Raw genomic sequence first — 27,564 nt, forward strand, 5'->3', positions numbered from 1 at the left:
AAAAGTACTGGAAATTATAACTATGTATTAACACTCCACAAAGCTGCAAATTTATGAAAAATGTATAAAAAGCAAAAATCTTGAGGCATCACTCCAGCAAGGAGCCTTTCCCACAGGATAAGAATGTGCTCCATTGCTGCAGTCCCCTCCCTGTGACAGACTGGATCAGGACTGCACTGTTTATCAAGTAGCTGCCAGCAAACTGTCTGCTCTGCACTGGTGGCAGAAAATTAAAACCTTCCTTGGTGCTGCTTTCTCCTCTCAGAATAGAAAGTGCCTTCCTCCCCATTATGAAACCCATTCCCAGCCCAGAACAAAGGCTGGAAGTTTCTGGCAGCTGCAGATCTCACCACAAGAAAGCAGGGGCCAGCAAAATTCATTCCATTTCCTCCCTTGCCATCCATGTGTGGGGCCCCAAGGTGATGACATTGTGGCTCAGATGCTGTAAGGCCAAACTCATAGACCAGAGGCTCCCTGGGGACTGAGTAGATGTCTGTGTCAGGTTAGGAGATCCTGGAAGCAGAAATGGCAGCAGGATGAAACTGTGAGAGGAGATGTTGCAGAACTGGGAGACAGAACACAGAAGGACTTTCCCTGTGCTAGTCCTGTCCATCTAAACCTCCTGGGAATAAATGGGTATGTGTGATTCTGGTTTAAACATCATGGGGATGGGGAATTCTAACTTGGGGAAAGCAGCACTACATCGGCTGACAAACATCACAATACTGGTGATCCTTGAAACATCAGGAAATTGGTAAGAAATAATGTCAGCTGCCAGCAGAGTAGATGCATTATGGAGCTGGGAGCTTGACAAAATCTGCTCACAGTCCAAATACAGATTGGATTTCATTTTCTGAAAGTCTTCTTGTAGATCCATACTAGTCAATTTTACAATAATTTTACCACTGAAGAGACTCTGTGCCCTCATCCTCTGAATACAGAGGAGAATTTAAGGAATTAGTGATTGCATTAGGTGACCATTGTGAATCACAACTCCTTTTAACTCCTAACCAAGAGGGGTTTGAAATGCTGATCCCAGAACACTGACATTATGCCAGTAATCATTTTTACTGAAATAAATGTAAGTAACGCCAATCCTTCTTGCAGCTGAACTAGATGATTATTGGTCTCTTTCAACTGTTCTATTCTATTTTTCATAGATGCTTCAAAATACCTTTTGGTCTAGCTGTCTCATTAAAGTGGAACCTCTGCTTTATTGGTCACCTAATGCAATCACTAATTCCTTTAATTCCTACTTTCCAGGACACAGACACCAATCTGTACCCATTAAGTGCTCTGTGGCACTCTCCTGGAAACAGCCCTACTGCTGACAATCATCTATTGGAAAAGCAGCAACAGAGTTTAAGTCAGAAGTTGATTAATCACTGATTAGTGTTTAATCAGCTCTTCATGTACTACTGACAAATGTCTCACACACATCACTTCTCTCCAATGTGTCAAAAAGATATTTTTTTTCCCTTCATGCTTTTCCCCTTGGAAGTATGAAATTTGGTCTTATCCCCATTTTACAGACAGGGAATTGAGACAGAGGTGAAGAGGAAACAATGGAAGAGCCAGATTTTTGAAAGCTTTCAAGTCACCAAAGAAACTGTGAAACAGTCAGTGTGTAACTTGTGCATTTGGAGAGAGAACAAGGCAGGGTCTTTATCTCTTAAATACAAATGGAGCCCTGAGAGGGTTGAGTCTGCTGGTCAAAGCAGCTGCAGGAACAGCAGCCCAAACACCTAAATACAGGCATAAAGGTGACTTTTGGAACTTCAGCTTCCCTCAGTGGAAGTTAAAGGCTTCTGTCTTGCTCAGTAACTCTTTGAAAAAAGTTCACACCGTGCAATAACTCAAACTGCAGTTTGGCCTGTACAGATGATGCCTAGACAGGCAGACCTGGAACAGAGGCTGGACAGAGTTACAGGAATAAAGCAGGGATTTAATAAAAGGCCTTTAAAGGACACACCTTGGGCAGTACAAGAGCCTGGCTGTGGCTACACCCAAAATGGACTATGGGTCAAGAGTTTTCACACTTTTATAAGTTTTGGTCCGTTTCCATCTTGGGGTTAATTACAATTACAGCTCCAGGTGATGCAGTTACACCCTCACAGATTGCTCTCCTCCATTCCCTGCTGTTTGCACTTTTTGGGCTGAAGCTGCAGTGGTGTCCTTGGGTCTGGGCTGGAAAAGGATTGTTCTGTGTGACTGAGCTGTGAGGAGAACCTGCTGACACTTTATATGGAGTTCAGAGTTATACACTAAGGCAGTGCAGAATCTGGAAAATATGAAATCTAAAAATTAAGGCATCACAGAGAGCAAAAGTAAATTGATCCAGTGTTTTGAGGTCTCTGAACAGCGCAGACATACCTGCAACACAGCAGAACATACAGTGTCAGTTTATCAGGAGTACCACGCCATGAGTACAATCCATGATTATTCACAAAATGCAGAGAATCACTGAATGTAAATGCAACAGATACATTTGGTAATGTGCCCTTAGAACAGGGAAAGCAGCAGGTGGCACAGGAGCTCTATGGAAGGTGAGCAGATGAAGAGTGCTCCCACTGGGCAAAAGGAAGGCAGGTGGAGCTCGGCACCCCTTGATGTGGAGCTCAAGAGTGTCCTCCTGCACGAAGACATAATTTTCAGAACTCTAGTAATTTTTGCAAAATTGGTGATTCCAGCAGTGCCTAAAGTCTCTTGTCTTTCAACATGAACTGGATAACACAATTTTAAGAAGTTCTGAATCACTAACAAGTAGATTTTAAAAGACCACAATATTGAGTAATAATAAAACAAAGGGAAGCAAAATATCCTGGGACAGCAATGTACCTCCACTGGTGGTATTCCAAATCAATTGGAATCAATTACATTTCTTGGAAATATACATTGGCTGTACAGTTAATGGCAGTCATCATTCCCTCTGACAATGTGGGGCCAACCCTTCCGCTACTCTGTCCAGGGCTGATACTGTAGTATGGAACAATTTCACAAGACATGTCATTTTCATTCTATAAATGTCAGCACACTGGTGCTTCCCCCAGATCCTCTGTCCAAGTTCTCTGCAAAATAAGAACAACAGAAAAGCAAAACCCCCATCCTCAGCATTCTTGTTTGCCACATCTCCTCAAGTGTTGATTCACAAACCTATCTCACTGTAATACCACTGCAAAACCTATCCGGACTAGCATTTCAGCACATCCATATCTCACTTCCTCCTTCTCTACTGCAGTCTCCACAAGGCAATAAAACAAAGCACTCTTGAAAGCCCTCGCCACTGTTTCCTGCACTTTCCTTGTCGCTTCTGTGACAAGACAGAGGATGATTGTTCTTTCTCTCCGCTTCTGACATCACTGCCATTATATCTAAGGATATCTTCTAAAATTCCTTTCTATGACTCTTTTTGATGGAGACAAGATTCCAGTGAACATCAAAGAATGAGAAGATCACGGTATTTTCCTGGACAGTGATGGGGTTTTTTTGGAGATGTTTACATTCTTAACAATGACCAGGAAGCGAGTCCGCTGTGCCCAAGTTCCTGTGATTGCTTTCAGCGATCAGGGCCGGTCGATGGGTCTAGTGCAGATGTCCCTGCCCGTGTCACACGGGCGGGCCGGGCTGACGGGTCCCGCCCCGGCGGGAGGCATCGCAGTGCCAGGCCGGGCCCGCAGGGGGCGCGCTCCGCGCTCTCGGCGTCCGGCGCTGCGCTCGCGCTTCCGGTCGGTGTCGGTGCGGTGTGCGCAGGATGGGCCGCGGGCGTCCCGGTGCTGTGAGTGACCCCCGGGCCGTGAGCCGCCCCCGGGTCCGAGTGACCCCCGGGCCGTGAGTGACCCCCGGGCCATGAGCCGCCCCCGGGCCGTGAGCCACCCCCGGGCCGTGAGCCACCCCCGGGTCCGAGTGACCCCCGGGCCGTGAGCCACCCCCGGGTCCGAGTGACCCCCGGGTCCGAGTGACCCCCGAGCTGTGAGCCACCCCGGGCCGTGAGTGACCCCCGGTGCTGTGAGTGACCCTCGGGCCATGAGCCGCCCCCGGGCCGTGAGCCACCCCCGGGCCGTGAGCCACCACCGGGTCCGAGTGACCCCCGGGTCCGAGTGACCCCCGGGCCGTGAGTGACCCTCGGGCCATGAGCCGCCCCCGGGCCGTGAGCCACCCCCGGGTCCGAGTGACCCCCGGGCCGTGAGCCACCCCCGGGTCCGAGTGACCCCCGGGTCCGAGTGACCCCCGGGCTGTAAGCCACCCCGGGCCGTGAGTGACCCCCGGTGCTGTGAGTGACCCCCGGGCCGCGAGTGACTCCCGGGCCGTAAACGACCCCCGGGCCCTAAGGGACCTCCGGGGACCCGCTGCCGCGGGGAGCAGCCCGGGGAGCGTGGGCTCGGCTGCTTCGGAGAGCGAGGGGAAGCGGAGGCTGGGTCGGAGGGGGATCCGACGGCGGCGGGCACTGCCGTCCGCTCCCCTCGGGGTCCTCCCGGGGCTGCCCGGCCCCGCCATCCCGTGCGTTTCTCGGGTCGCGCTGCTGGTGGGGAACAGCAGCAGAGCCGTGTCATTGTCCCGGCAGGTGCAGGGTACCGGCGGCAGCAGCGCCGTCAGCAAGTGCTCGGCGGCAGCGCGGGGCTACATCCAGGACCGGTTCCTGCGGCTTCTGGCGGGGCGGCGGCGGCGGCGGGCGCCCCTGATCCACCGGTGAGGAGCGAGGGCTCGGCAGCACCTGCGGCTGCTCCGGCTGCTGAGCCCCGGTGCCCGCGGGGCGCGGGAGGGGATCTCGGCCTGCGGAGAGCCAGGAGCGACAGCTCGGAATGGGGGGAGCGGCTTTGAGTTGAAAGAGAGTAGGTTACATATCAGTAGGGAGATCTTCCCTGTGAGGGTGGCGGGGCCTTGGCTCTCCGGTTGCCCAGAGCAGCTGTGGCTGCTTCATCCCTGGAAGTGTCCATGGCCAGGTTGGACACTGGGGCTTGGAGTAGCCTGGGACAGTGGAAGGTGTCCCTGCCATGGCAGAAGGGTGGAACGAGAGCAGCTTCAGGTCCCTTCCACCACAAACCTTCGTGCTTGGAGTTGTCAGTTGGGCAAGGCACAGCCTCTCAAACACAGTTTAAGCAAAGTACAGAGTGGCAACGTGCAGTGCCCTGTCTCACAGTACTGTAACCTTGTTAGACTTTTAATATAATGTTACATGGCTTCTGGACCAAAACTGAATGGTTTGTCCTGAGAATGATATGCCACCAGACTGGTTCCTAACTCTAGTGTTCAATGCTGTTGAAAACTTTGTATATTTGAAGATATACCAATAGTGTAATAACATCAATAGCTTTCTCATTATCTACCCAGAATGTTACAATTTCTGTAAGGTATCTGGTGACTCTGGGAAGCAAGATCTTTAGAGTCAGTGGTGTCTGACCAGGAGAACTTCTCCAGAGCTTTGTAAGAGACAGGAATGTTTTAATGTGTGTTTGCAGAGGGCTCTAGGCTGATGACATTGTGGAATTTATGTAATTTGAGGAGAATAGTTTAATGCAATCCAAAAGACTGTGAATTGCCAAAGGAGTTTCATTCAGGGGAAAATCACACAGTGGTGTTCAAGCAGAAGCTTGCAGGCCTATGAAGATGTGTGTGGTTCATCAGGAAACCTGCATTGAATTGTCACACAACATTGGCATGCCAAGCTGAATTCACAGGAAGAGTTCTGTATTGCATTTATCAACAATTTTGGGACATCTTAGACTGTGAAGTCCCTATGAGGTGTGAAGATGATAACATGCTTGTTAAAGGGGTGAAAAAAGCTGGAATATAACCAGGTGGATCTAGGATGAAACTAACTAAAAGAGAATGCCAAGAGACAAGAGGCATCAGTCCATGCCAGGCTAGGGAAATGGTAAATGCTTTCCAGGAGTTAGTCTGATTTAGTTCCATTTATTCAAAAAGCAGAGAACAAGATTCCTCTCCTAACTTTGCTTTTCCTCCCTTTTTTGTTCCATTCTCACTACATGAGCACACACATTCATGTTGTTGTTATGACATGTGGTTTGGGGCAGGAACTCAGGTATCGGCCATCTGCATTGTCAGGGGGCATCATCACTGTCAGGAGTCAGCAAATATTTATTTATGCAAAACAGAACAGGTCCAGCTGGGGTATCTGCACATTTTCTCTGGGTTATCTGTTGTCTTGATGGTTAATATGCACACTGATTGCAGGAGATCTGTATTTATTAGCAAGCTCTAGAGATGACAAAATCATCTCCCAGTTCAGGTCTGTAAACAGGGAATTATTGGGTAGAAGATTAGAGAAAAAAAAAATCTTTATTTTTTTAAAATTGCAGATGCTAGTGCTGGAGAAATCAGGTTCCTGGCCAGTGATTACAACTGAATTTGTTCCTACAGGGGTTATTACATCCGTGTCCGTGCTGTGGATCACTGTGTTCAGGACTTCCTGCTGAAGACACAAAGCCTGCCCAGGACACAGGTACATTTTCTCTGAGACTTCTGGCATCTCTCACTAAATTATGTGTAAAATCTTTCTGGCATCTGGGCAGTGACTCGTTAGTGCATCTGTTCTGTGCCCTTTCTCAGCAGGGCACAGAATCTGACTGGCAGAACTGTGGCTGTCCATGTGTCACTTTGGCAGAAGTACCTGGGGGGGAGGGTGGGTAATATCCACACAAAATTCCTCTGCCTCTTGCAGGAGGTTGCCTGATTTTGTCACTCTACAGATGGTATTTAATATTTTTCACACCTAGATTTCAAGATGCTGCTAGAGTTGAGTATAACTTTTTCTGATGCTTTCTCTGCAGATCCTGTCTTTAGGTGCTGGCTTTGATTCCTTATACTTCCGTTTGAAGGATATGGGTCTTCTGCATCACACTGTGGTATATGAGGTGGATTTCCCAGATGTGGCATGCCAAAAAGCTACTCTGATCAAAGGAGTGAAGGAGTTGTCAGCACTGGTGGGAGACACCGGAGGGGAAGGATTAGGTATGGCATTCATGGAAGATTTTTTTTTTTGCACAGAGTGTTTAGAAGGAATAAACACAGCTTCGGCCTTCAAAAAGCAAGAGATTATGGTAGGGGAACTATGAAATTGTAGATTAAAAGGATATTCATTTTATGAAATCGTTGAAACAAATAATTTGTAAGCATTGGGAGATAACAAGAAGCCAGGATGGATTTGTCAGGAGCTGATTATATCAAACCAAGGTCAGGTTTTTTCTGTTGCAATTTCTGAAAGGGTGTGTCCAGCTTGGAGCATACTGGTCCAAAACCAGTGGCAAACTGTAGCGTGTCCAGTGGGAGGTTATGAGGATGATGAAGTGATGGAGCAGGTGATGTAGGAGGGGAGAGCTGATTTTGTTCAGCCATCTGGGGAGGAGTTTGGGAGGGAGGTGAGTCTTACAGCACTCTTCAGCTTATCTATTGGGAGAGGTTAGAAAAGACAGAGCCACACTTTTCTTGGGGGCATAAAGCAAATAGTCAAGGGACAGTTGAAAGTGGCAAAAAAAAAGGAAATTCCAGTGATGTATAAAGAAAATGTTGGGGGGAGATTGTGCCAGATGAGTAGTTAAAAATGGGAACAGATTGCCTGGAAAGGTAATGGACTCTCCAGCCTTGGAGACCAAAACCACTACAGAGATAGAGCTTGACTGGACAAAGCTTTGAGCAACATGACAACAGATAATTGCCAAGAGGAAGTATTTGGACAGGATGACTTTTAAATCTCCCTTTCATCCTAAATTATACAATGATTTATGGGCTTGATGGGAAAGAGAGAAGGTTTGACTGTTAAGTGTCTTGACTGTAATAGAACATTAGTTGTTATGTCTCCTGACTTTTTTTTGCCCTCCAAGGCAGGAGAAAATGAGCCTTGTGAAACCACTGCAGAATTTTGTGCCAGCTGAGTGCTGAGGGCCAAAAGGAGGAATGTAAAGCATGTTGATCACTAGAGGTTTCTCCTGCATCTGTTTTCCTCCAGCATTTCTAGTAATGCTCTAGATGACGTGCTGTAGAATATGAAATGTCATAAACCTGCAGGAAACATGGGGACTTGCAGTAAGATGAGTGAGTGTGGGAGTTTGACAAAGTACACGAATGGTCTGGCAAACATGGAATGAAATGCCATAGGGACATATGTTAGCCTCTGCATTTAGATGGCATTGATTAATTTAAATACAGATGGAAGACTATAGAGTGTGAGTTCCTGACTCACAGGTCTTAGTGAGTAGCTCTTCCATGGGCTTGTTCCTTTCCTTCCTGAATCCATTCACATTTTTAATATTTGCAGAATCCTGTGGCAGGGAGCTCTGTCCATACCAAGTATCTTCAGGTACTTAAAGGAAGGTCTCAGATAGTTGGAAATACCCTATTGTCTATGTCCAGAGGTCAGCAAAGGATGGATGGACAAGTTAGAAGAAATTAGAATGGAACACTGTGATGGACTTCTGAAAAAGACCATTTTACCTCCAGAAGTGTCTGCATTTGACAACAGTGTAGGTTAAGTGTCCTCAGGACAGATACAGTTGTTGGGCTGCAGAGACAGAGTAGGTGATTTCTAAAGGTACTTTACAGTTTGCTTTGTTCATGATGTGATTTTGACTGAAAAGGTCAAAAACAGGCCATAACTTATCCTATTCTGATGGGTTACAGAGGTATGGTAATGCTTGCAGATCAGAAACTGGAACTTACTTCTGAGGATGGTGATCTGTGAGTCAGGTCCTGGTGTTTGCTGAAAGCTAGCATGTACAGTTTCAGGACTCAGTGCTATTATACAGAAATGAAATCTGTTTAACAAACAAACCAACCAAGCCTAGGAAACCTGACAATCGTGTTCTAATTGTGAGGGGAACCATTGAAATTCTATCAAAGCAATGGTGCTTTCTAGCCTAAAGTGAAAGGTGTATAAATGAGAGCCATTTAGGTTTGATTTTGAATTACAGTGGTTCAGAAAAATTCTCTTTAGGTAAATATAATAAAGTTTTGTTGTTATAGTAAGTGTAATAATTCAATGAGAAGTCTGTAGGTAAAATTTGCTTTAGGAATACGGGAGTTGCAGATAGACTTGCAGATAATGGATCCCATGGCACTACCCCTTGCAGATAATGGATCACATGGCACTACCCCTTCATGGGTCATGTAGTGATGGGGATTTTCTTGTACTTGTTACAGAGAAATACAGTTGATGGACATAGCCTTGTGAGTGATTGCCTGATTTTCCTGTTTGTCTCTTTTGGTCTCAGTATTGCAGCAGCACCATAGTGAGGTTGCATCATTTTTATCTCCCAGGAGCCATTACCTTTTCTGGAGATGATTATAAATTACTGGGAGTGGATTTATCAGAGCTGTCTGAGCTGGAGAGAACCCTGGAGGAAGTAGGACTGAACAATGAAATCCCCACCCTCTTCATCGCAGAGGTGGTGCTCACCTACATGGAGACCACCAGGTCAGCTTGGTTCTTCTCTCTTGCCTAGGGGTAAAGGGAAAACAGCAAGCTTCTTTCTGAGTGTATCACCTTGGGCTTGGAGACCTGGTCTCTTGAAACTAAAACCTTGGGAATTCTGTGGCATCCCAAATAGCTCCCTACATCGTAATTATGATGATGTGATTGATGTCCACGTGATATCCTAGGAGGGAGGGAGGGAGGGAGGGAGGAAGGTCCCAAATGAACAATTTTGAGGTTTTTGTTCTTCTCATCCCCTGAGTTGTCTGTGCAGGGGGGGAGGAGATGTTCAGCCCAGCACTCTTGTTAGTGTATTGCCACTTGTCAGGATGCCTCAATAGCAGCTCTGCGGTGTTGCAGAAGGATGCACTGCATCTATTGTAGGGCCCTCAGTTTAATTCCTTACGCACAATCTCCCAACAGGTCAGATGCCCTGATTCAGTGGGCAGCAGAGCATTTCCCTCGGGCGTGTTTCCTGCTGTACGAGCAGGTGCAGCCAGAGGACCCCTTTGGATGTGTCATGCAGCAGCACTTCAGGCAGCTGAGCACGGCACTGCGCTCGCTGGCGCTGTACCCCGACTGCCAGGCTCAGCAGAGGCGCTTCCTGGGCAAGGTGAGCACCTGCAGCTCCAGGGCGGGCACCAGGCTGGATTTACCTGAGGATGGGGGGAACACCAGTGCTTGCTCAGTTATGGGCTGAAGCAAACAGGACTGAGGCTGAGCTGCTGCCTTCTCTGGTAGCATGAATTGTCATCAGAAGGTGCTTCCAACTGGCTTGCAGCCTATTGCCTCATATGGGATTAATGGGTTCCTCTGGGACTTTTGATGTAATAAGTTAAATTTTTAAGAACTTTACACATGAGAGACCTATTTTCACCAGTTTTTAGGAAGCTCTTGCTTTAGCTAAACAGTCTTAGTGGCTCATGCAGGTGTTTAATTTAGGGTCTTTGTTTTCCTGTGGGAAGTGAGTTTCTGTCCTTCCAGGGGTGATAACTTCAAGGGATTTGTCTTTTAGGGCTGGACTGAGTGCAGTGTCATGGATATGAATGAGTTTTTCACCTGTTGTGTTCCAGAAGATGAGCAGCAAAGAGTGCAGACTCTGGAGCCTTTTGATGAGTATGAGGTAACCCTCCATTATTCTGAAGATCAGGGACCTGGCTTTGATATCATAAGGTATTTGCAATTTGTTATGGTTGCAATTCTGTACAGAGCTGCTGGGCACAGGTGTTCATGGAGGCAGAAAGGACCTTGGATCAGCTTACTTAAGCCATGGGGAGCTCCGGGTGAAGCAGCATGGGAAGAAGGCTCTCCCTGATCTTAGAAAAGCTGCATGTTCCTTCCTCCCTTCCTTGAGCAGTCTCTCAAGGAGACAGGCTTGTCATAGCAAACTACCTGGTAGTATAAAAGAAGTTATACATGCTAGAAGTTGGCATGGATTCAAGGGACAATTACTTTAATGAAAGAGAAATTCATTAAGGATTAATGAATACATAAATATGCACCTGATGTGCTGTTCCTGACTACAGTTGGTTGAGAGCATTCCTGGGGAAAGCAGATGCACTTTTCCTTCTCCCTTCCATTTCCATAGACTACTTTATTGTTTGTCATTGTTGGACACAGGTTACTAATTTCAGATTTTTTTGGTCTGACTTTGTACAGCCATTCCTGCATTAATGATTGAAATTCAACTATGACTCTGTTCTTTGCCATTTTTATATTAACTGCTGGCAAAGTTTCTGACTATTTGGCGTATAGAAGTGAAGATAAGTCCAAGATAGTGAGTAACTTTGAGCTAAATATCCTGTGGAATACTTACTAGAAGTTTCCCTTTTGATTTTATGGTTTTCTGTTTATAAGTCTAGAAATTGAATAACTGCAGTATGAAAACACTTGAATGTGCTTGAATTTATTTTGCCAATATGCTAGGATCTGCTCTGCTATATGAATGCAAAAGTGGTGACTGAAAGTGGTGGCAGATTTGCTAAGTGGTTTAGAAATGTCTACTGGAACTGTAGGTCAAGGTCATTGCTCATACAGTGGGAAGGTAAAGACTTGGTATTGTTTTTCTTACAAAGGAGGTTGATGTGCATGAATCCGAGCTGGAAACGTGCACAAGAGTAAACGATGTGACAACAGAGAGCTCTACAATTAGCCTTTGAGAGAAAGATTAAGTAAGATCCAAGGTCTTATTGTAAACAAGCTTGGTCAAATTAGGTAAAAAATGTAAAATAGACACCCAGTGTGGAGGGAGAGTATTTTTAGACTAATTTTCTTAGGGACTAATAGTTTTCCATTTTCATTAATTTACATTAATTTCTGGATGTCACTTTTCAAAAGATGCTTTTTACTTCTAATATGGGTTGGGGCAATGAAGCTGATACAATGAGTTCTTGTGCCTTTTAAATTGATGTTTATGCTCGCTAGTCACAAAGTTGGCTGAATGTATCCCACCCCACGGGAATGAACACACTCAATTCCCTAATGTCCATAAACGCCACAGTGAACTCTCATTGCTGCTGGTTTCCTGTACATGCCTTTTGCTTGTGCTTCTGCCTCAGAATGTTTCTAAGGCCAGACTGAAATTGATGTATTATTGTCCGGCACAGAGCACGTTGCACCTTTTAACATTTGTGATTTCTTTGGAATCACTTCAATCCCTCTGGTATAAAGACCTCACTCTTTTTTATGATCAGAACTCAGAGGCATAAGGGGAAGCTGATTCCAAAAAGAAGAACTTTCCCATGCAACACATAGTTAAACTATGGGATGTATGTTGGGCATGTTAAAGTTTATGTGAGTTCAAAGAGCAGCTGGGTAGGTTCATGGATGAAAAATCCATCAAAGATTGTTCAATACAAAGACACAGCTTCTTGCTTAGAAGATCCCTGGGCTTTGTAAATTTTTGGAAGTAAATTTTTGAAAGTTGGAGTGAGAAAGGTATTTACCCACCAGTTCTTTCTCCGATTCAGCTTTACCCCTCTGATTTTGACCATTGATGAGAACAGTGATAGGCTGTTGGTATTTGATTTGGTCACCTTGGCTGTTTTGAGGTCCTTACTACTATTTGCCCTAAGATTTTGAAGGGGATTGATTTTTGTTTGGTTCTTCCTTTATTGGTTTGTTTTTTTGTTTATTTGTTTTTTACTTTGGGCTTGCTACAGGAATGGCATCTGAAGTGTTCTCATTACTTTGTGTTGGCTGCATCGAAGGGGATGGAACCTTCCTGGACTCCGTTGTCACCCAGTGGGACAGGTACACACCAAGTAGTTTTCACATTATTCTTTTATCTCACGTAGGTGTCTCTGAGAGGTTTTAGGAGCCATTGAAATCCTGGAAGGGGCAGATGGGATGCTGCAGTCTGGTAGCTTTCTCCACTCCTCCACAATAGTTCTGCTGTCCAAACCAAGCCAGGGCTGTGGCCTAATGCTGCTGGTTCTGATCACTCCTGTTCTTTCAGTTTATTGACCCTCTCAGTCTGATCAGCTTGTCATTTGTTCACACATGAGCCCCTCCAGTGCGTGGCTGCAGTGCCAGCCTACCCTGCTCCTAGTCCTGTTTTTGGGATCTCCCTTTTGAATTTATTCCTGGTTGCCTCCACATACCATTCTCTCCTTCCAGCTCCCCAGAAGGTTGTTCTGTTTTCTTTACTGCCCTGTCCAGCAGACCACTCAGGAGCCTGACATGAAGCTGTGCTTTGTTTCCTTATCCCTTGTGGGTGCAATTGTACCTGCCATATTTCTGTTTCTGAATTGCTTTTAAATCTGAATGTCACCTTTTTTAGATGGGGGAAAAGTGGTACAGCTGGGGAAAAGACAAGACCAAGATTGTCTTTCCAAGATAAAAAGGATTTGGGGCCATGGCAGTCCAAGAAATTCCTGATTTTGACTGATTGCTTCCTTTTTCAGGATAGAAAGCAGAAGGTTATTTTTAACCTGTTTTATATCACTAGTGTTCACAGTATAGCACCACAAGTAGTTGTAGCTTCAAGAGAGAGTTGAAATCTCTGTTCTAGGGAGCAAGAAAAGCAGCTGAAAAAGGATAGGGCAGGATGGCATTCCTGAGGCCAGCAAGGCCACTGAATCCATGTGTTGTGTCTCAATTAGATTCGAAGATGTTGGGAAATTGAAGCTGAATGACTGTGGGTGAGATTTAATGTACTGTGTGATTGTTACAAGTTAAATCCTTGAAGGCTCCTAAACGCATAGTACCTATCATTAAATTAAGGAAAAAAAATCTGACATTTTCTTAACAAATTTTACTACAGTGAAACCGTTTGTTTAATTAGAGACAGGATTAGGGTTTTTCTGCTGCTATCTTTGTATTCAAAACTGATAGCAAAAGCCTTCAAAGTCCAGTAAATTGTCCATGCTTAGATATATTTTACTGGGAATGCAAAAGATATGTCTCTAATATCAATAAATGCCCCCAGTTATCCTCTCAGATAGACTGGGGTCCCAGTTAGAGAGAGTGCAAGTACTAAATCTTCCAAAGAGATCGTGGTAAGTATATTTTGTGATATGAAAAAACTCATTCATCTTTAAAAAATTAGTCTGTAAAAAGATATTTAAGCCCAAGGAGATGAAATTTCTTACTTCATCAAATGATTAAGTAGGGTCTTGTGCAAAGCAATGATCAGTACAGGCAATTTTTCTGATTATGGCATACAAAAAATGGACTGTGAGCTGCTCCTCCTCTTCATCATCTCTTACAACACAAGAATAAAGACCTTGATTAAAACGAAGAAGACACAGATTCCAAACTGATTAAAGAAAACAATGTGTAGGTGAGCCAGAGTCCTGTGCTGAGAGTTTGCTTCATTGCTAAGGGATATAATATTTAGAGAGAAGATACTTAGGTAACTGGAAATACTCTCCTATAGTAGGACCACTGGAGCTAATAGATTACTTGTCATGCTTCAGAATGTTATTTCAGTGCTTCTGTGAAGGTAGGATCAAAATCTGGGAAGAAACTTTGAAATCACCTTCCAGGTGTTTGTCCTTTTTCTGCTGTTCTTTGCTGTTCATGTAGCCAAATATTGCCTTAATCAGACACATCCTCCTTTTGAAGGTACTGTAGTGGTTCATATCTTGCTGCAGCAGTTTAGGACACTGCACTTGCCTGGCCAGTCCTATGTCCATCCCATGAAAGCAGTCTCAGAATTGCAGGAGCCGAGTGAGCAGAGTAGAAGTTACAGTTAGTACAGTGGTAGTTTTAACGATTACATCCTGATTTCTAGGGCATGTCAGATTATCTGGGTGCACTGTCAACTTGCTTCTCAATTATTGCTTCTTGAAAAGATGAATGGTCATTTTGAAAAGGTGACGTGCTTAATCTCTTGCTTAAGATGTAGTCCTTGGTTGCATTTGTGCCCAAGTTCTTTGTTTCTCTTTGTCTCCAGTTCCCTGTCACGCTGGTCCTGTCGGGGTGGCAGGCAGTGTCCCTGCAGCAGTGTGTGCAGGGCTCTCAGCAATTCCTGGCCTGAGGCGTTATGGTCACCGCTCTGTTCTTGTAAAGCCCAATGTGATTGTGACCACAGGAGGCTTTGGGGAGGAGGATGGACAGCACTGCCGTGTGAGGAATGTCCACCTGCTGAGCAGGCGTGCAGGCCACTGGGGAGCTGTCTGTGTGACACCGAATGTTCCTGATCAAAGATGGGGTGAGTTCCCATACCCATGGCAATGCAAGGGGGGTACCTTTGTGCTAAAAGAGAGAGAAAGTCTGGTGAAGAAGTGCTGTCATGGCACAGTGATGCTGCATTCACAGACACTTGACAGATCTGGTTGTTGAATGTCCCATCCTGCCCTATGGTCATCACAGCCCCATGCAGTGCCCCAGGCTGAGGGCAGGGTGACTGGAAAGCTGGAAAAGGACCTGGGGGTTCTGTTTGACAGTGGTTGAACATGAGCCCAGGTGGGCAAGAAAGCAAATGGCACCTGGCTGGTACCAGCCTAGTGTGGCCACAGGCCTAGAGCAGTGATTGTCTCTCTCTACTGGGCACTGCAGAGACCCTTGGGAGTGCCAAGTCCAGTTCTGGGCCTCTAACAGAAAGAGAGACAGTGAGGGGCTGGAGTCACAGAATCACAGAAGGGTTGGGGTGGAAGGGACTTTAAAGATCATCTAGCTCCAACCCTCTGCCAGGGGCAGGGACACATTCCAGTAGACCAGGTTCACCAGAGCCCCATCCAGCAAGGTGTGGAACACTTCTAGACAAATGGCAACCACTTCTCTGGGCAACCTGTGCCAGGGCCTCCACACTTTCACAGAGAAGAATTTGTTCCCAATATCCCATCTAACCCTGCACTCTGGCAGTTGGAAGCTGTTTTCCCTTGTCCTGTCACTGCAGGCCCTTTTCCAAAGTCCCTCTCCAGCTCTCTTGGAGTCCCTTTAGGCACTGGAAGGGGTGCTAAGGTCTGCCTGGAGCCTTCACTTCTCTGGGCTGAACAGCCCAGACTCTCTCAGCCTGGCTTTAGAACAGAGGGGCTTCAACCCTGTGATCAAGCTAGTGGACTCTGAATTTTTCCAACAGCTACATGTCTTAATTGTGCTGGGGGCACCACACCTGGATGCAGAACTCCAGGTGGGGTCTCAGAAAAGCAGCATAGGGGGTGAGAATCATCTTCCTTGACCTGCTGGCCACACATGGATGCAGCCTGGGACATGGTTGACTTTCTGTGCTGTGAGCACATACTGCTTTGTCCACAAATGCCCCCAAGTCCTTCTCCACAGAGCCGCTTTTGATATGTTCTCTGACTAGTCTGTATTTATGTTTGGATTGTCCCAACCCAGGTGCAGGACCTTGCCCTTGGTCCTGCTGAACCCCATGAGGCTCTCACATCCCACTTCTCCTGTCCAGTTCCCTCTGGATGCCACTCCTGTCCCTCCAGTGCATGGCTGCACCACACAGGTCCTTGTCATTGGCAAATGTGCTGCGGTGCCCTCGGTCCCACTGTCCATGTCACCAACAAAGATGTTAAATAGTGCTGGTCCCTAGAGAGACCTGAACAACAGCACTCACCACTGGTCTCCACACAGACACTGAGCCAGTGGCTGCAGCTCTTGGAGAGAGAGCATCCAGCCAGTTCCCAATCTACTGAGTGCTCCATCTGTCAAATCCATGTCTGCAGTTTGGACACTGGGTGCTGGGCAGGACAGTGTCAAATGCTTTGTGTGAGTCCAGGTAGATGGCATCTGTTGCTCTTCCCTCATGCACCACTGCTGTAAGCTCTGTAGTAGTGCCCAAGGGAACTGGGCAGGGCAGGGAGCTCAGCCTGAAGAGAAGGAGGCTCAGGGGGAAGCTTCTCACTCTTTACCACTACCTGAAAGGAGGGTGTAACCAGGTGGAGGTCAGCCTCTTCTCCCAGGAGACAAGGGACAGGATAAGAGGAAATGGCTTCAAGCAAAGTGCCAGGGAGGTTTAGGTTGGATATTGAGAAAAATGTCTCAAAGAAAAGGGTTGTCCATGCCTGGCACAGGCTACTCAGGGTAGTGGTGAAGTCTACATCCCTGGAAGCATTTAAAAGCCATGTGAAAGTGGCTCTTGGGAACATGGTTTAGTTTTGCCCTTGAGAGTGCCAGAGGAATGGTTGGACTTGATAATCTTTAAGGGTCTTTTCCAACTTAAATGATTATAAATTTCATGGAAAAACTGCCTGTGTGAAGCATGATGTTTTGTATCTCCACAGGTGAGAGGTTGTACCATACTGTGTCTCGTGTCTCAGACACTCTGGCTCTGGTGGTAGGAGGACGAACATCCCCGTCGAGCACAGGCTTGGGAATGTTGTGGCTGAAGTTCCCTGAAACCTGGGGTGCCTCAGACCCAGGTGATGTTGCAGTGGAGCTTGTAAATCTGCAGCCTGCTGCTGAAGCAGCAGCTTTGCGTTGGAGACACAGCACAACTGAAATTACATTCAAAGGTAAAAAGCCTGGAAGGAGTGGAAATGGCTGTAGGGATGCAGGATCTTGCACTTGACCTTGTTGAATTTCATTAAGTTCATATTGATCATTCCTCAAGCCTGACAGTAGTAAAGAAATTAGGAGTCTTTGAGATCTCTTCTTGACACTTCAAATATGGTAATTTTTTATTTGGTTATCTCATTATCCCCAGTGGCAAATAGGATTGAAACCTACTGTAATCCATTCTGGAAGACTGATTCTTTGAGATCACTTATGGCTGAAGTTACTCATGCTTGATCATGGCAGAAATAAGTTTTGCTCTCTCTGAAGGATATTTTTTTTGTGGAACAGGATCCCAAGCTCTTTATCCCAAAGTCCTTCAGAAGAAACGTTACTTTTCTAGTAGCAATTGACAAACACTCAGTAGTTGTGAACAGCTCTAGAATCAGGTCCTGCCATAGCAAGCTAAAGGTTGGTCTGTTAAAAGATCCAGGTTGTAAGGGGCAAAAATTTAAGCAGTGGCATTCAGGAGCTGAAAGCTGTCCTTTCCTAAGGTGTCCCATTCCTGCAGCTGCCAGGGAACTCTCCAAGGGGAGCAGAAGGGAATTGTTGAGCAGTTGTTAGTCTAGTCTGGAGCACACTTTCCATTTGTGGAACAATGTTTAATTAACACTGTAGCATTAAGCCTTCCAGTCAGAATTTTATATCAAAAAAGCAAATGCTAAAAAATTGTATTAATTATACATTGGGTTTTGTTTTTGTCAGACTGTACTGTTTCATCTTACTTTTGCCTTGATATTGCTTTGTAGCTGAAGAAAGTGACCAACACTGGTGTTATCTGCACAGTCCATTCTGAATCAGTGAAAGGACAGGGCACAGTGCAGTAAATGCAAGTCCTTGACATCTACCCAAAGTATTATTGCACCCTTTTGCCAGCTTCCCTTCTATGCAAACAGAAGTTTTTGCTGCTGTGGCACACCGGGTTGTAAGTTCTGTTGCCTCCTGGCTGTGTTTCCCTAGGTGAGCAGTACCTGTTTGTGTATGGTGGCCGCTCTGCTCTGCAGCCTGTGCTCGGGGATTGGCATTTCCTGCACGCTCCAGAACTCTCCTGCACTGCGGTAAGAATGCACTCTGTGGGGATTACAGCTAGAGCTGACTGCTCAACACCCAGCTTTTCAGTCAAATACAGTCTCTACAGAGCAGTGGAGCTTGGAAGGGACATCCAGAGGTCATCTAGTCCAGCACTCTAGCTTAAAACTGGTCTAACTAGAGCAGGTTGCTCTGTATATTGTCCAGGTAGGATTATCACCATAGATGGAGACTACACAATCTCTTTGGGCAACCTCCTCCAGTGCTTGACCACCCTGATAGAACAATATGAGGGGGTTTTATGTCTATTTTTTTTTTATGTCAGTTTGTGCCCGTTGCCTCTTGGCCTTTTGCTGGATGCTACTGAGAACATATTGTCTGTCTTCTTTCACCTCTCCCATCATTATCTAGCTGTGAGCTGGACATTTTTGTGGAAGGATAGTGTTAGAGACAGTGTAGCTTTGCTACAATCAAAACCACCTCCACATCTGCCTCAGTCAACTAGATTGCTGAATGTGTCATAAAAGGAAATTGAGTGGCAGAGGACTTAGTCCCTCGTTTATGTACTGGCCACCAGCCTGTGTAACTCTGTTTACTATAACTCTTTGAACCCAGCCTTGTACATAGCACACCTGTAGGGTGAAAGATGCATAATTGCTAGAGGTCACAAGCTAAACATGAGTAAGCAAATCCCACTGTTGTGGGAGGCCTACCCTGTGTCTTCAGTTATGTAACCAGGAATGTTACCTGGTAGACACGTGAATTGCTTCTTTTGTTTTCTACAATGTTTTTAATCTCAGCAGAACTCCTGTAAAATACCCAAAGCTGACAGCTAAAAAGGAGGTAGACAGGGTGTAAAACAGTTGTATAGAGGTATGCAGCAAGAATGACCAGTCCAACATACCTCGCAGGATTTTAAAGGTCTTCTAGCTATTGGATCTGAAGAGATTCAATATAGAAATAAATCTTCTAATATCTAAAATACTACTGTTGAGAAGAAAAAAACTGTTCTCCATTTTAACTTTGAGTAGTACAGGGAATCAGATGGACACTAAGGAATGGTTGATGGTGAATTGATGGTGAGTCTAGCTGAGTCTGCAATAGACTACCTAAAGAAGTGAGAAATTCTTGTCACTGCAGACTTTTGGAAACTGTTACATAAACATCCATCCATCTATCCATCCATCCAGATGATAACATATAGTTTCATTTGTTGTAGGGAAAAGGTGTGGACCAAGTGGCCTCCAAATTTTTCTACATCACTTATTTGCTGTGATATTCCTTTAATGCCTGACCTTACATTTTTTCCTTTAGTGCTTGCACTAAAGGTTTTCTTTCTAGATTTTAGTCCTGCAGTTGAGCCTTTTAACCCACTCTGTGGTTTGAGTAACTGATCACCTCCTTTGCTGGTCACTGCATTAGTCCATGTGTTTCTAAGCAAATTTGGAGTTCCAAGGTGTATGTCTTGAGCAGAAAGCAGCCTGCAAGAATGCAGATAAAGTTACTTCTAATAAATGTGTGAAAATAAATCCTCTAAAGGCTGATTATATTAAATGTACTGAGGGCCAGAGACAGTGTAAATGGAAGCATGGAGCAGTCCCTAGAGGAACATGTGGGGAAGGTTGGGTGTCACAAAACTTAACCACACAGGAAAAGGCATTTAAAACCTGGACATTAAGCAGACACTTAGCTTGGCAAACTTCAGCCTTGGACTTGTGTTTTTTCAGATTGCTGTTGAGGGTCCAGTCCCAGAAGGCCGCCACTCTCACAGTGCCTGCAGCTGGGAAGGAGGTGTGCTGATTGCAGGAGGTCTGGGAGCAGCTGAGCAGCCCTTGGGTTCCGTTTTCCTTCTGAGGGAGCTTGAACATGGCTTTCAGTGGCAGACAATAGAGACACACCCTCCTCTAGTCCCACGGTAAGCAGAAGGCATTCATAGCATCATAAAATAGTTTGATTTGAAAGGGACCTCTTAAAGGCCAAGTAGTGCAACCTCCCTGCAATGGGCATCTTCAGCTAGACAGGTTGCTCAGAGCATTCAGCAGAGAATCTTCAGCCTGTCTCTACCAGCATCCCTTGCTAATGGAGTTCAACCTCATTTTGAACTCCCAGGTATTCACATACTGCACATGTGCATGAAGGAAAGCTTCTGCTCGTTGGTGGAGTGTGGTTTCATGCATCCTCTGTGCCTGGTATCACTGTCATCGACTTAATGACTGGTCTCTGCTTGAACTATGTGATTAATGTGGTAAGTACTGAAACTTTGCTTTCAGGGTAAACATTGTCCTGTGAAAGAACATGGTCACTTTATGGAGAGGTAGGATCTAATTCCAAAGTGCTGTTACCCAGCACAGAGAACGTACAGGGTTAAGAGAGGGACAGATGGAATGTGCAGAAGACTGGAACATGGAGCTGCTCTGTTTAGGACAAGGGGCAGCAGAACTGAAATGGTCACTTTGGGATGTCTGTGGAGGAAGAGAACAGATAAACCAGAGGCTAAGTTGGTGTTTTTAAGGTCTGTAGTATAATTTCATTGAGATCTTCTGGGTGGAAACTGGTGTGCTCTAGCTGCTGCCTGAAACATGAGAAAAAAACTAGCACAGAAATGCTGGAAACTCCACTGGAACATAAAAGCTTCCTGTAAGGATGATTGGACCCTGAACAGATTGCTCAGAGAGGATGTAATATTTCCATTATTGGAGATATTTGAAACCTGACTGGGCAAGCTACTGAAAAGCCTGCTTGAGTTGAGCCTGCTTTGAACAGGGTGGTTGGACTGGATGGTGCTTGGAGGACCCTTCCAACTTTGACTATTTGGTGACTTTCTTCTATGAATCACTGAAGAGCAGTCATACAGGTGGTGTCACACAGCAGGATTTTGGCATACTCTGGCTAAAACTTGGTCTATGTCTCTGAGTAGCCCTTATGTCAGATAATACTGCCTTGAGTAAAAGAAAGACATAGATCTGTTGGATGAAATCCATAGAAGGGCCACAAAGATCAGCAGAGAGCTGGAGCTGATCTCCTGTGAGAATGTGCTGAGAGGGTTGGGGTTGTTCAGCCTTAAGAGAGAGGGAGGGCTCTGGGCAGATCTTAGAGCCCCTTCCAGTACTTAAAGGGGGGCTTGCAAGAAGGATGGGGACAGACATTTTAGCAGGGCCTGTAGTGACAGGACAAGGGGTGGTGGTTTTCATCTAAAGGACAGTAGCTTCAAACTGGGTATATGGATGAAATTTTTTATGAGTAGTGGTGAGGCACTGACAAAGGCTGCCCAGAAAAGCTTTGGCTTCCCCGTCCCTGGAAGAGTTGGAGGCCAGGTTAGATTTGGCTTGGAGCAACCTGGTCTAGTGGAAGCTGTCCCTGCCCAGTGCAGGGGGGTGGAGCAAGGTGGCATTGTTTAAGGTCCCATCCAAAACCATTCTGTGATTCTGTAAGAACATTTCTTTGGCCTGACAAGTTTTTATTTATCTTTTATGTAAAGAAACTACTTTCTTTTGATAACTGTACATATGGAACCTGTTGTTGGTGAAACTGGAATTTGTGACGAGTCAGTTTTTTATAGTGAACAGTGTGTGTGCATCCAGTTGATCTTGCAGCATTTTGCTGAGGGTATAAAAGCATGAAAAGTGCTTAATTATAGCTTAGTTTTCAATTATTGCCTGTAGCAGAAGTTGTAAGTGGCCTCATATCCTTTAGATAAAATAGACTGCCCTTGTTGGACAGCAATGAGGATAGGTACAGTGATAATAAAGTTGTATCTAAAAGAATGTAACTTTTTTGTTTACACTGAATAAACGGATGCAGATGGATTGGTGTCTTGCTTTGCTTAGGAGCTGTTTGCTTTGACTAAGGTGAAACTCTCTAGGCTTTTGAACCCACCAGTTACATAGATAAGCTCTGGAGCTCCTTGCCACAGGCCATTAATGCCAAAGATTTACATTGAACCACAAACTAACTGGCTACCTTCTTGGGAGGAAAAGCCTCAAGATTCAGGGAGTACAAAGGCATTTTCTCTCATTAAAAAATCACTGAACTGCAAGTTGGTGGGTGGGTGTTGTGGAGGAGTACAGCTCAGAGGTTCCTTGTTCCTGTATTCTCTAGCTATCTGCCCACATTCAGGGGTGGTACAGTGGACCACATGAAGTCCTGTATGTTCAAAATCTCCTCTCCTTTTTCAGGAGCACCTGGAGTGGCCGTTAATGCTACATAATCATAGCAGTGTCTTTCTGCCAGATGAGAAGGAGCTGTTGGTTATTGGTGGAGGTGGAAACTGCTTCTCCTTTGGGACACACCTGAACCCAGAGCCTGTCTTGCTGAACCTCAGCAGCATCCTGACCAGCCACTGAGTGGGACCAAGCAGGGCTGAACCCTGCTACTGCACTGTGGGGAGACATCTGTTCACTCTAGGTCCAAAAACAGCACAACATTTCCACAAAGGCTTTGTATCCAGAATGCGTTTGTGAAGGTGGGATCAGGAGGGACAGTTACAGCGAGGGATTCACACCTCACTGGCTGTTGAGTTTTTACAGCTCTTTGTGTTGCTGTAAATAAAGTACCTCAAAAGCAGCTGGCAGCAGTAGTCCTTAGAGGTGAAGAGCAGTGTGGTTTGGGTTGAAAGGCGCTGTAAAGACCATCCTGTTCTACCTCCCTGCCATGGGTAGGGAAACCCATGAGGATTCTTCACTTCTGCCCTGCTCTGGTAAGATCTCACCTGCAGTGCTGCCTGCAGCTCAGGGGTCCCAGCACAGGAAAGACATGAAGCTGCTGGAGAGAGTCCAGAGGAGACCCCAAGATGATCAGAAGGATGGAGCACGTCTATGCTATGAGGAAAGGCTGAGAGAATTGGCATTGTTCAGCCTGGGGAAGAGAAGCTTTGAAGTGACCCAATTGTGGCCTCGTAGTACTTGAAGGGGGCCAAGAAGAAGGATGGAGAGAGACTTATTTACAGGGGCCTGGAGAGACTGGACAAGGGAGAACGGCTTCTAACTGAGACAGAGTAGGTTTAGATCGGATATTGGGAAGAAATTCTTCCCTGTGAGGCTGGTGAGGCCCTGGCACACATTGCCCCAAGGAGCTGTTGTTGCCCCATCCATGAAAGTGTCCAAGGCCAGGTTGGATGGGGCTTGGAGCAACCTGGTCCAGTGGAAGGTGTCCCTGCCCATAGCAAGATGGTGGTACTTGATCTTTAAGGTCCCTTCCAACCCAAACCAATCTGTGATTCCATGATAAGTGACTGACTGACTGCACATCAGTTGTTGGGTGCAGAGAAATTGTTAATATTAACTTTATTTGTTTTTATTCTCTCTTTCTTTTCTATCATCCAATATTTTTGGAATTTGTTTCTATTTATTGAATTATCTCACTTTATGAGTTTCTTTCTCACTTTTTTTTCTTTACTGAATTGCCAGCTGGAGTTAAAGCACAAGACCCTTCCCCAGCTTCATTGGCCTTCTCTGGATACACTCCAGCAACCTCAATGTCTTTATTGTTATGCAGGGCCCAAAACTGAACACAGGATTTGAAGTCCGACCTCACCAGTGCCCAGCAAAGGGGCATGATCACTGCCCTTGTGTCATGGAGGCTTATGAAATTGAGACAAATCATCTATTCAGAAGAGATGTATTTTATGAAGCAGTTAGCCTCCTCCCGCTCCCAGCAATTACAGATCCAACAACAACCGAAAACAGATTCGTGATGTCAAATGAAATTGTTACCACCTGACAGACTTCAAGAATCCTGAAGGTTTCAGCAGGGCAATGTGGAATGCATGGCAGCAAGGGCTCTCCATTGGCCTCCTGTGGGCTCCTGGGTATCCAGAAGGGGGTTCTGACTGCCCAGGATGGCACACAAAGGGCTCTGGCTGCCCCACGCTGTCACAAAGGGATTTCTGACTGCCCCACACTGTCACAAAGAGGGCTCTGGCTGCCTCATGATGTCACACAGGGGACTCTGCCAGGCTATAAAAGGGGCCTCACAGGAGCAAACTGCTGGGCACCACAGTCTGGCAGTGTCCTGGCAGACAGCAGCCTCAGCCTCTGCCACCCCAGCAGGATTGGATTCCCTCACTGGGATCCTGCAGGTCTCTGGGGAGCCTCTCCACCAGCCTGTGCTGGTGACCTGGATTGCCACAGACGGTGCCATGGGGCTCCTCAACATCTTCACCATGGGTGAGCTGGTGGCAATCACGATGGTGCTGCTGCAGCTCATCCTGGTCTTTGTCATGCTACGGGACAAGTGTCTGTGGGTAGGTGGCCTCTGATCTGCTGTGTGGGCCGGGCTGGGCTGGGCTGGGCTGGGCTGGGCTGGGCTGGGCTGGGCCGGGCCGTGTGGGTTTGGGGTGTGTTGGTGGTGTGCCATGCCTGGCAGGACGGTGTGGAGCGTTCTGGGGAGCTGCTTCTGTCTCACCCATCCGTGGTTCTTGCAGAGGATCCATCAGAGCTCAGAGCATCCGAGCGCAGCCAGAGGCCGGCTGGAGGGGCAGAGCAGCGTGGGCAGGGCACGGAGATCAGCACAGCTGGGGCTGCCCCACGGCAGCTCCCCACGTGGCTCCATGAGCTCCAGGAGGCGTTTCCCAAGGTTCATCCGGAGCTGCCAGGACTCGCAGGCGCTCTTCGAGGAGCACCGCAAGGAGCTGGAGGCTCAGCTGTCCCAGTGGCGATGGGGCCGAGGGAGCCGAGGGAGCGGCAGGGTGGTCCAGGCTGATCCACATGTTGCACCAAAGCTGCTGGGGGCCAGAGAGCGTCCCCAGTGCCTTGGAGTGGAGTTGGCAAGGCCAGACATGTACAAGGTGACAGAAGAGAGCAAACCTAAGGACATAAGTCGATGCAGTAGCAGCAGCTCCCTGATGCTGCAACGCAGAAGATCTGTGGCGATCGCCAGGTTGCTCCCCAGACTAGTGGTGATCATGAATCCCATTGTATTGGAAAGCAGTTGCAGCAGCTGCAGCAGCAGCAGCAACTCGGTGGAGCTGGAATACAGCACCGGCACTGCTGCTGGGAGGCTCCTGGAGCAGCTCCATGCCCGCCTGCAGAGATACCTGGAGGCCTGGCACACACGGCACGGTCAGCGCCGCCGCTGCTTCAGCATCCGCTTGAGGCCCCGGTGGTGGCGGCGGTGCTGGACCCAGCTGAGAAAAAGGATGTAGTAAGAATGAGTGGCCAGGGAGGGGCAGGGGAGAAGGGGGTTTCAGGAACTGCCTGGGACAGTGCAATCCCTGGGCCTCTACAGGTTCCTCTGCAGAGTCTTCCTGTCCTCTGGCAGATCCTTTACAAATTGGCTGAGGGTCCCCTCCTCCAGGTCATGGATAGAAACAGGACTGGTCTCAGTGCTTCCCAGGGGAGCCCCACTGGTGACTGGATAGCAGCTGAATTAAACTGTCCCCTACAACTCTCTGGGTCTGGCCATCCAGACCCTTTTTTACAGTGAACGGTGGACCTGTCCAAGCCATGGGCAGCCAGTTTCTCCACAAGAATGCTTTGGGGAATGGTGTCAAAGGCTTAATAAAAGCCCAGGTAAACATCATCCCCAGCATTTTTCTCTCCCACCAAGCAAGTCACTTTGTCATAGAAGGGAAGCTGTGGACAATCCAGGAAACTTCATTGCACCCTGCTCTAAGGGTAGAATGAAGGACACTGGGAGCTACCAATCTGCCTACCAGCCTTCCTAAGATTCACACTTTGGTGTCTGCTCTTCCCCTGATTCTTACCCATCAACCCTCGACCCTTTCATCACCACTGTCAATTTCTAGAGTCAAAATTTGCCCTCATATACAGGGCTACCACACTGCTTCTCCTTCCTTGCTGAGAAGGAAGGGTTTATCACTCTCCTGAATGAGCCCTTCTGAAGGGTTTATCACTCTCCTCCCAGCTCCTTGTGCAACATCAGCCTATTTGCTGGCAGGATGCTGTGAGGAGCACCAAAGTCCTTGATGCTCAGCACTGGTTGAAACATCCCGGGGCTATCAACAGTCTCTTCAGCACAAATCCAAACCACAGGCCCACTGGAAGCAATTGAACTCTTCCTGCCCAACTCAGCATGTTCTCCAGCCTTTATTAATCCATGTGGTGTATGTCCTGCTCGGGTCCCACACCATCACAACACATCCTCACCACTCCTTTGCCCATGAAATGTCTGGGAAATGTCCATCAATCTCCAGAGCTGGGCAACAGTTGTCCTGTGGAAGCAGTGAGGAGGAGGGTGATGGAAGTGGAGGATCTTGTAGAGCCAGATAGGAGAAGCAGCTCCATGGGGCTGTGCAGCACTGTCACCATTGCTCTGGGTAGAAGTGGTTCCTCAGGTCTTCTGCTTTCCCCTTTCTAAAAATGGGGGTTATATTTTCCTTTTTCAAGTCACCAGGGACTTTACCTAACTGCCACAATTTTCAAAAAATTATGGATAATGGCTTAGCAACTTCTGCTAGTTCCCTCTGGGCCTGGGGATGTATCTCTTCAGGTCCCATGGACTTGAGCACTTGGATGGTCTCAAATCTGGTTCCTTGGATGGTCTCAAATCTGATCCTCTCAGTGGGCTCAGGGTCTTCATTCTCCCAGTCCCTGCATTTGCTTTTCTCAGCTTGGCAGCATGCCTGGGGCACTTGCCATTGAAGACTGAGGCACAGAAGTCCTTGTGAACATCGGTCTTCTCTTTGTGCAGGGTCTGTTTCCTTCTAGAGGGGGCCCACATTACCCCAACTCTCTTGCTTGCAACATCTCTATAGAAGCCCTTCTTGTTATCTTTAATGTCCCTGCCCTCCCCTTAACCTTCACCCACAAGCTCTCAGCTGGCTGCTCGTACTGCCCCAGGCAGAGTTCCATATCTCTAGAGGGCTGCATCCCCTCCTCATCCTCCTAGGTTGTCTTTCCTAAAAAGCCTAAGCCCTTCCATCCCAGTGCTCTAGTCATAGGAGCCATCCCACCATGTCTCCAAGATATTCTGATTTCCTTTTCACTTGTTGGTTGTTGCCAGTGCTTGCTTTTATTCAAATGAGAAAGTTGCCAAGCAGTTTGGTTAAAAATGGCTTTCCCAAGTGTGGAAGGAGATGAAAGAACCTGAAACTGCTTCTTCTGATAAGTCCATGAAGGTGGGATGCTGTATGAAGCTCACTGCTGTAACTAACCAGTAACTTTCACTGTTATTTTAACTATTAAAAAATGTGACTTTTA

At 46.8% G+C, this 27,564-nt stretch overlaps 1 protein-coding gene across 1 annotated transcript; it reads left to right on the forward strand.

Moving 5' to 3' along the window:
- The first annotated feature begins 3,737 nt into the window (after positions 1-3,737).
- Positions 3,738-27,564, forward strand: LCMT2 (leucine carboxyl methyltransferase 2). Its single transcript, XM_066545619.1, has 15 exons — positions 3,738-3,775; positions 4,562-4,686; positions 6,379-6,460; positions 6,789-6,969; positions 9,271-9,427; positions 9,848-10,037; positions 10,440-10,547; positions 12,586-12,676; positions 14,823-15,080; positions 17,107-17,337; positions 18,338-18,435; positions 20,134-20,321; positions 20,516-20,651; positions 22,582-24,647; positions 24,828-27,564. Exons 1-14 carry the CDS (start codon positions 3,752-3,754, stop codon positions 22,747-22,749), a joined length of 2,037 nt encoding a protein of 678 aa, XP_066401716.1. The 5' UTR covers positions 3,738-3,751; the 3' UTR covers positions 22,750-24,647; positions 24,828-27,564.

Source organism: Molothrus aeneus, chromosome 2 (genome assembly GCF_037042795.1).
Source record: "Molothrus aeneus isolate 106 chromosome 2, BPBGC_Maene_1.0, whole genome shotgun sequence".
NCBI classification, from domain to species: domain Eukaryota; kingdom Metazoa; phylum Chordata; class Aves; order Passeriformes; family Icteridae; genus Molothrus; species Molothrus aeneus.

Coding starts and splice junctions, on each gene's coding strand:
- LCMT2 (XM_066545619.1), top strand. CDS start 3,752: ATGGGCCGCGGGCGTCCCGGTGCT. Junction 6,461..6,788: donor AAAGCCTGCCCAGGACACAG/GTACATTTTCTC, acceptor CTTTCTCTGCAG/ATCCTGTCTTTAGGTGCTGG. Junction 9,428..9,847: donor ACCTACATGGAGACCACCAG/GTCAGCTTGGTT, acceptor ATCTCCCAACAG/GTCAGATGCCCTGATTCAGT.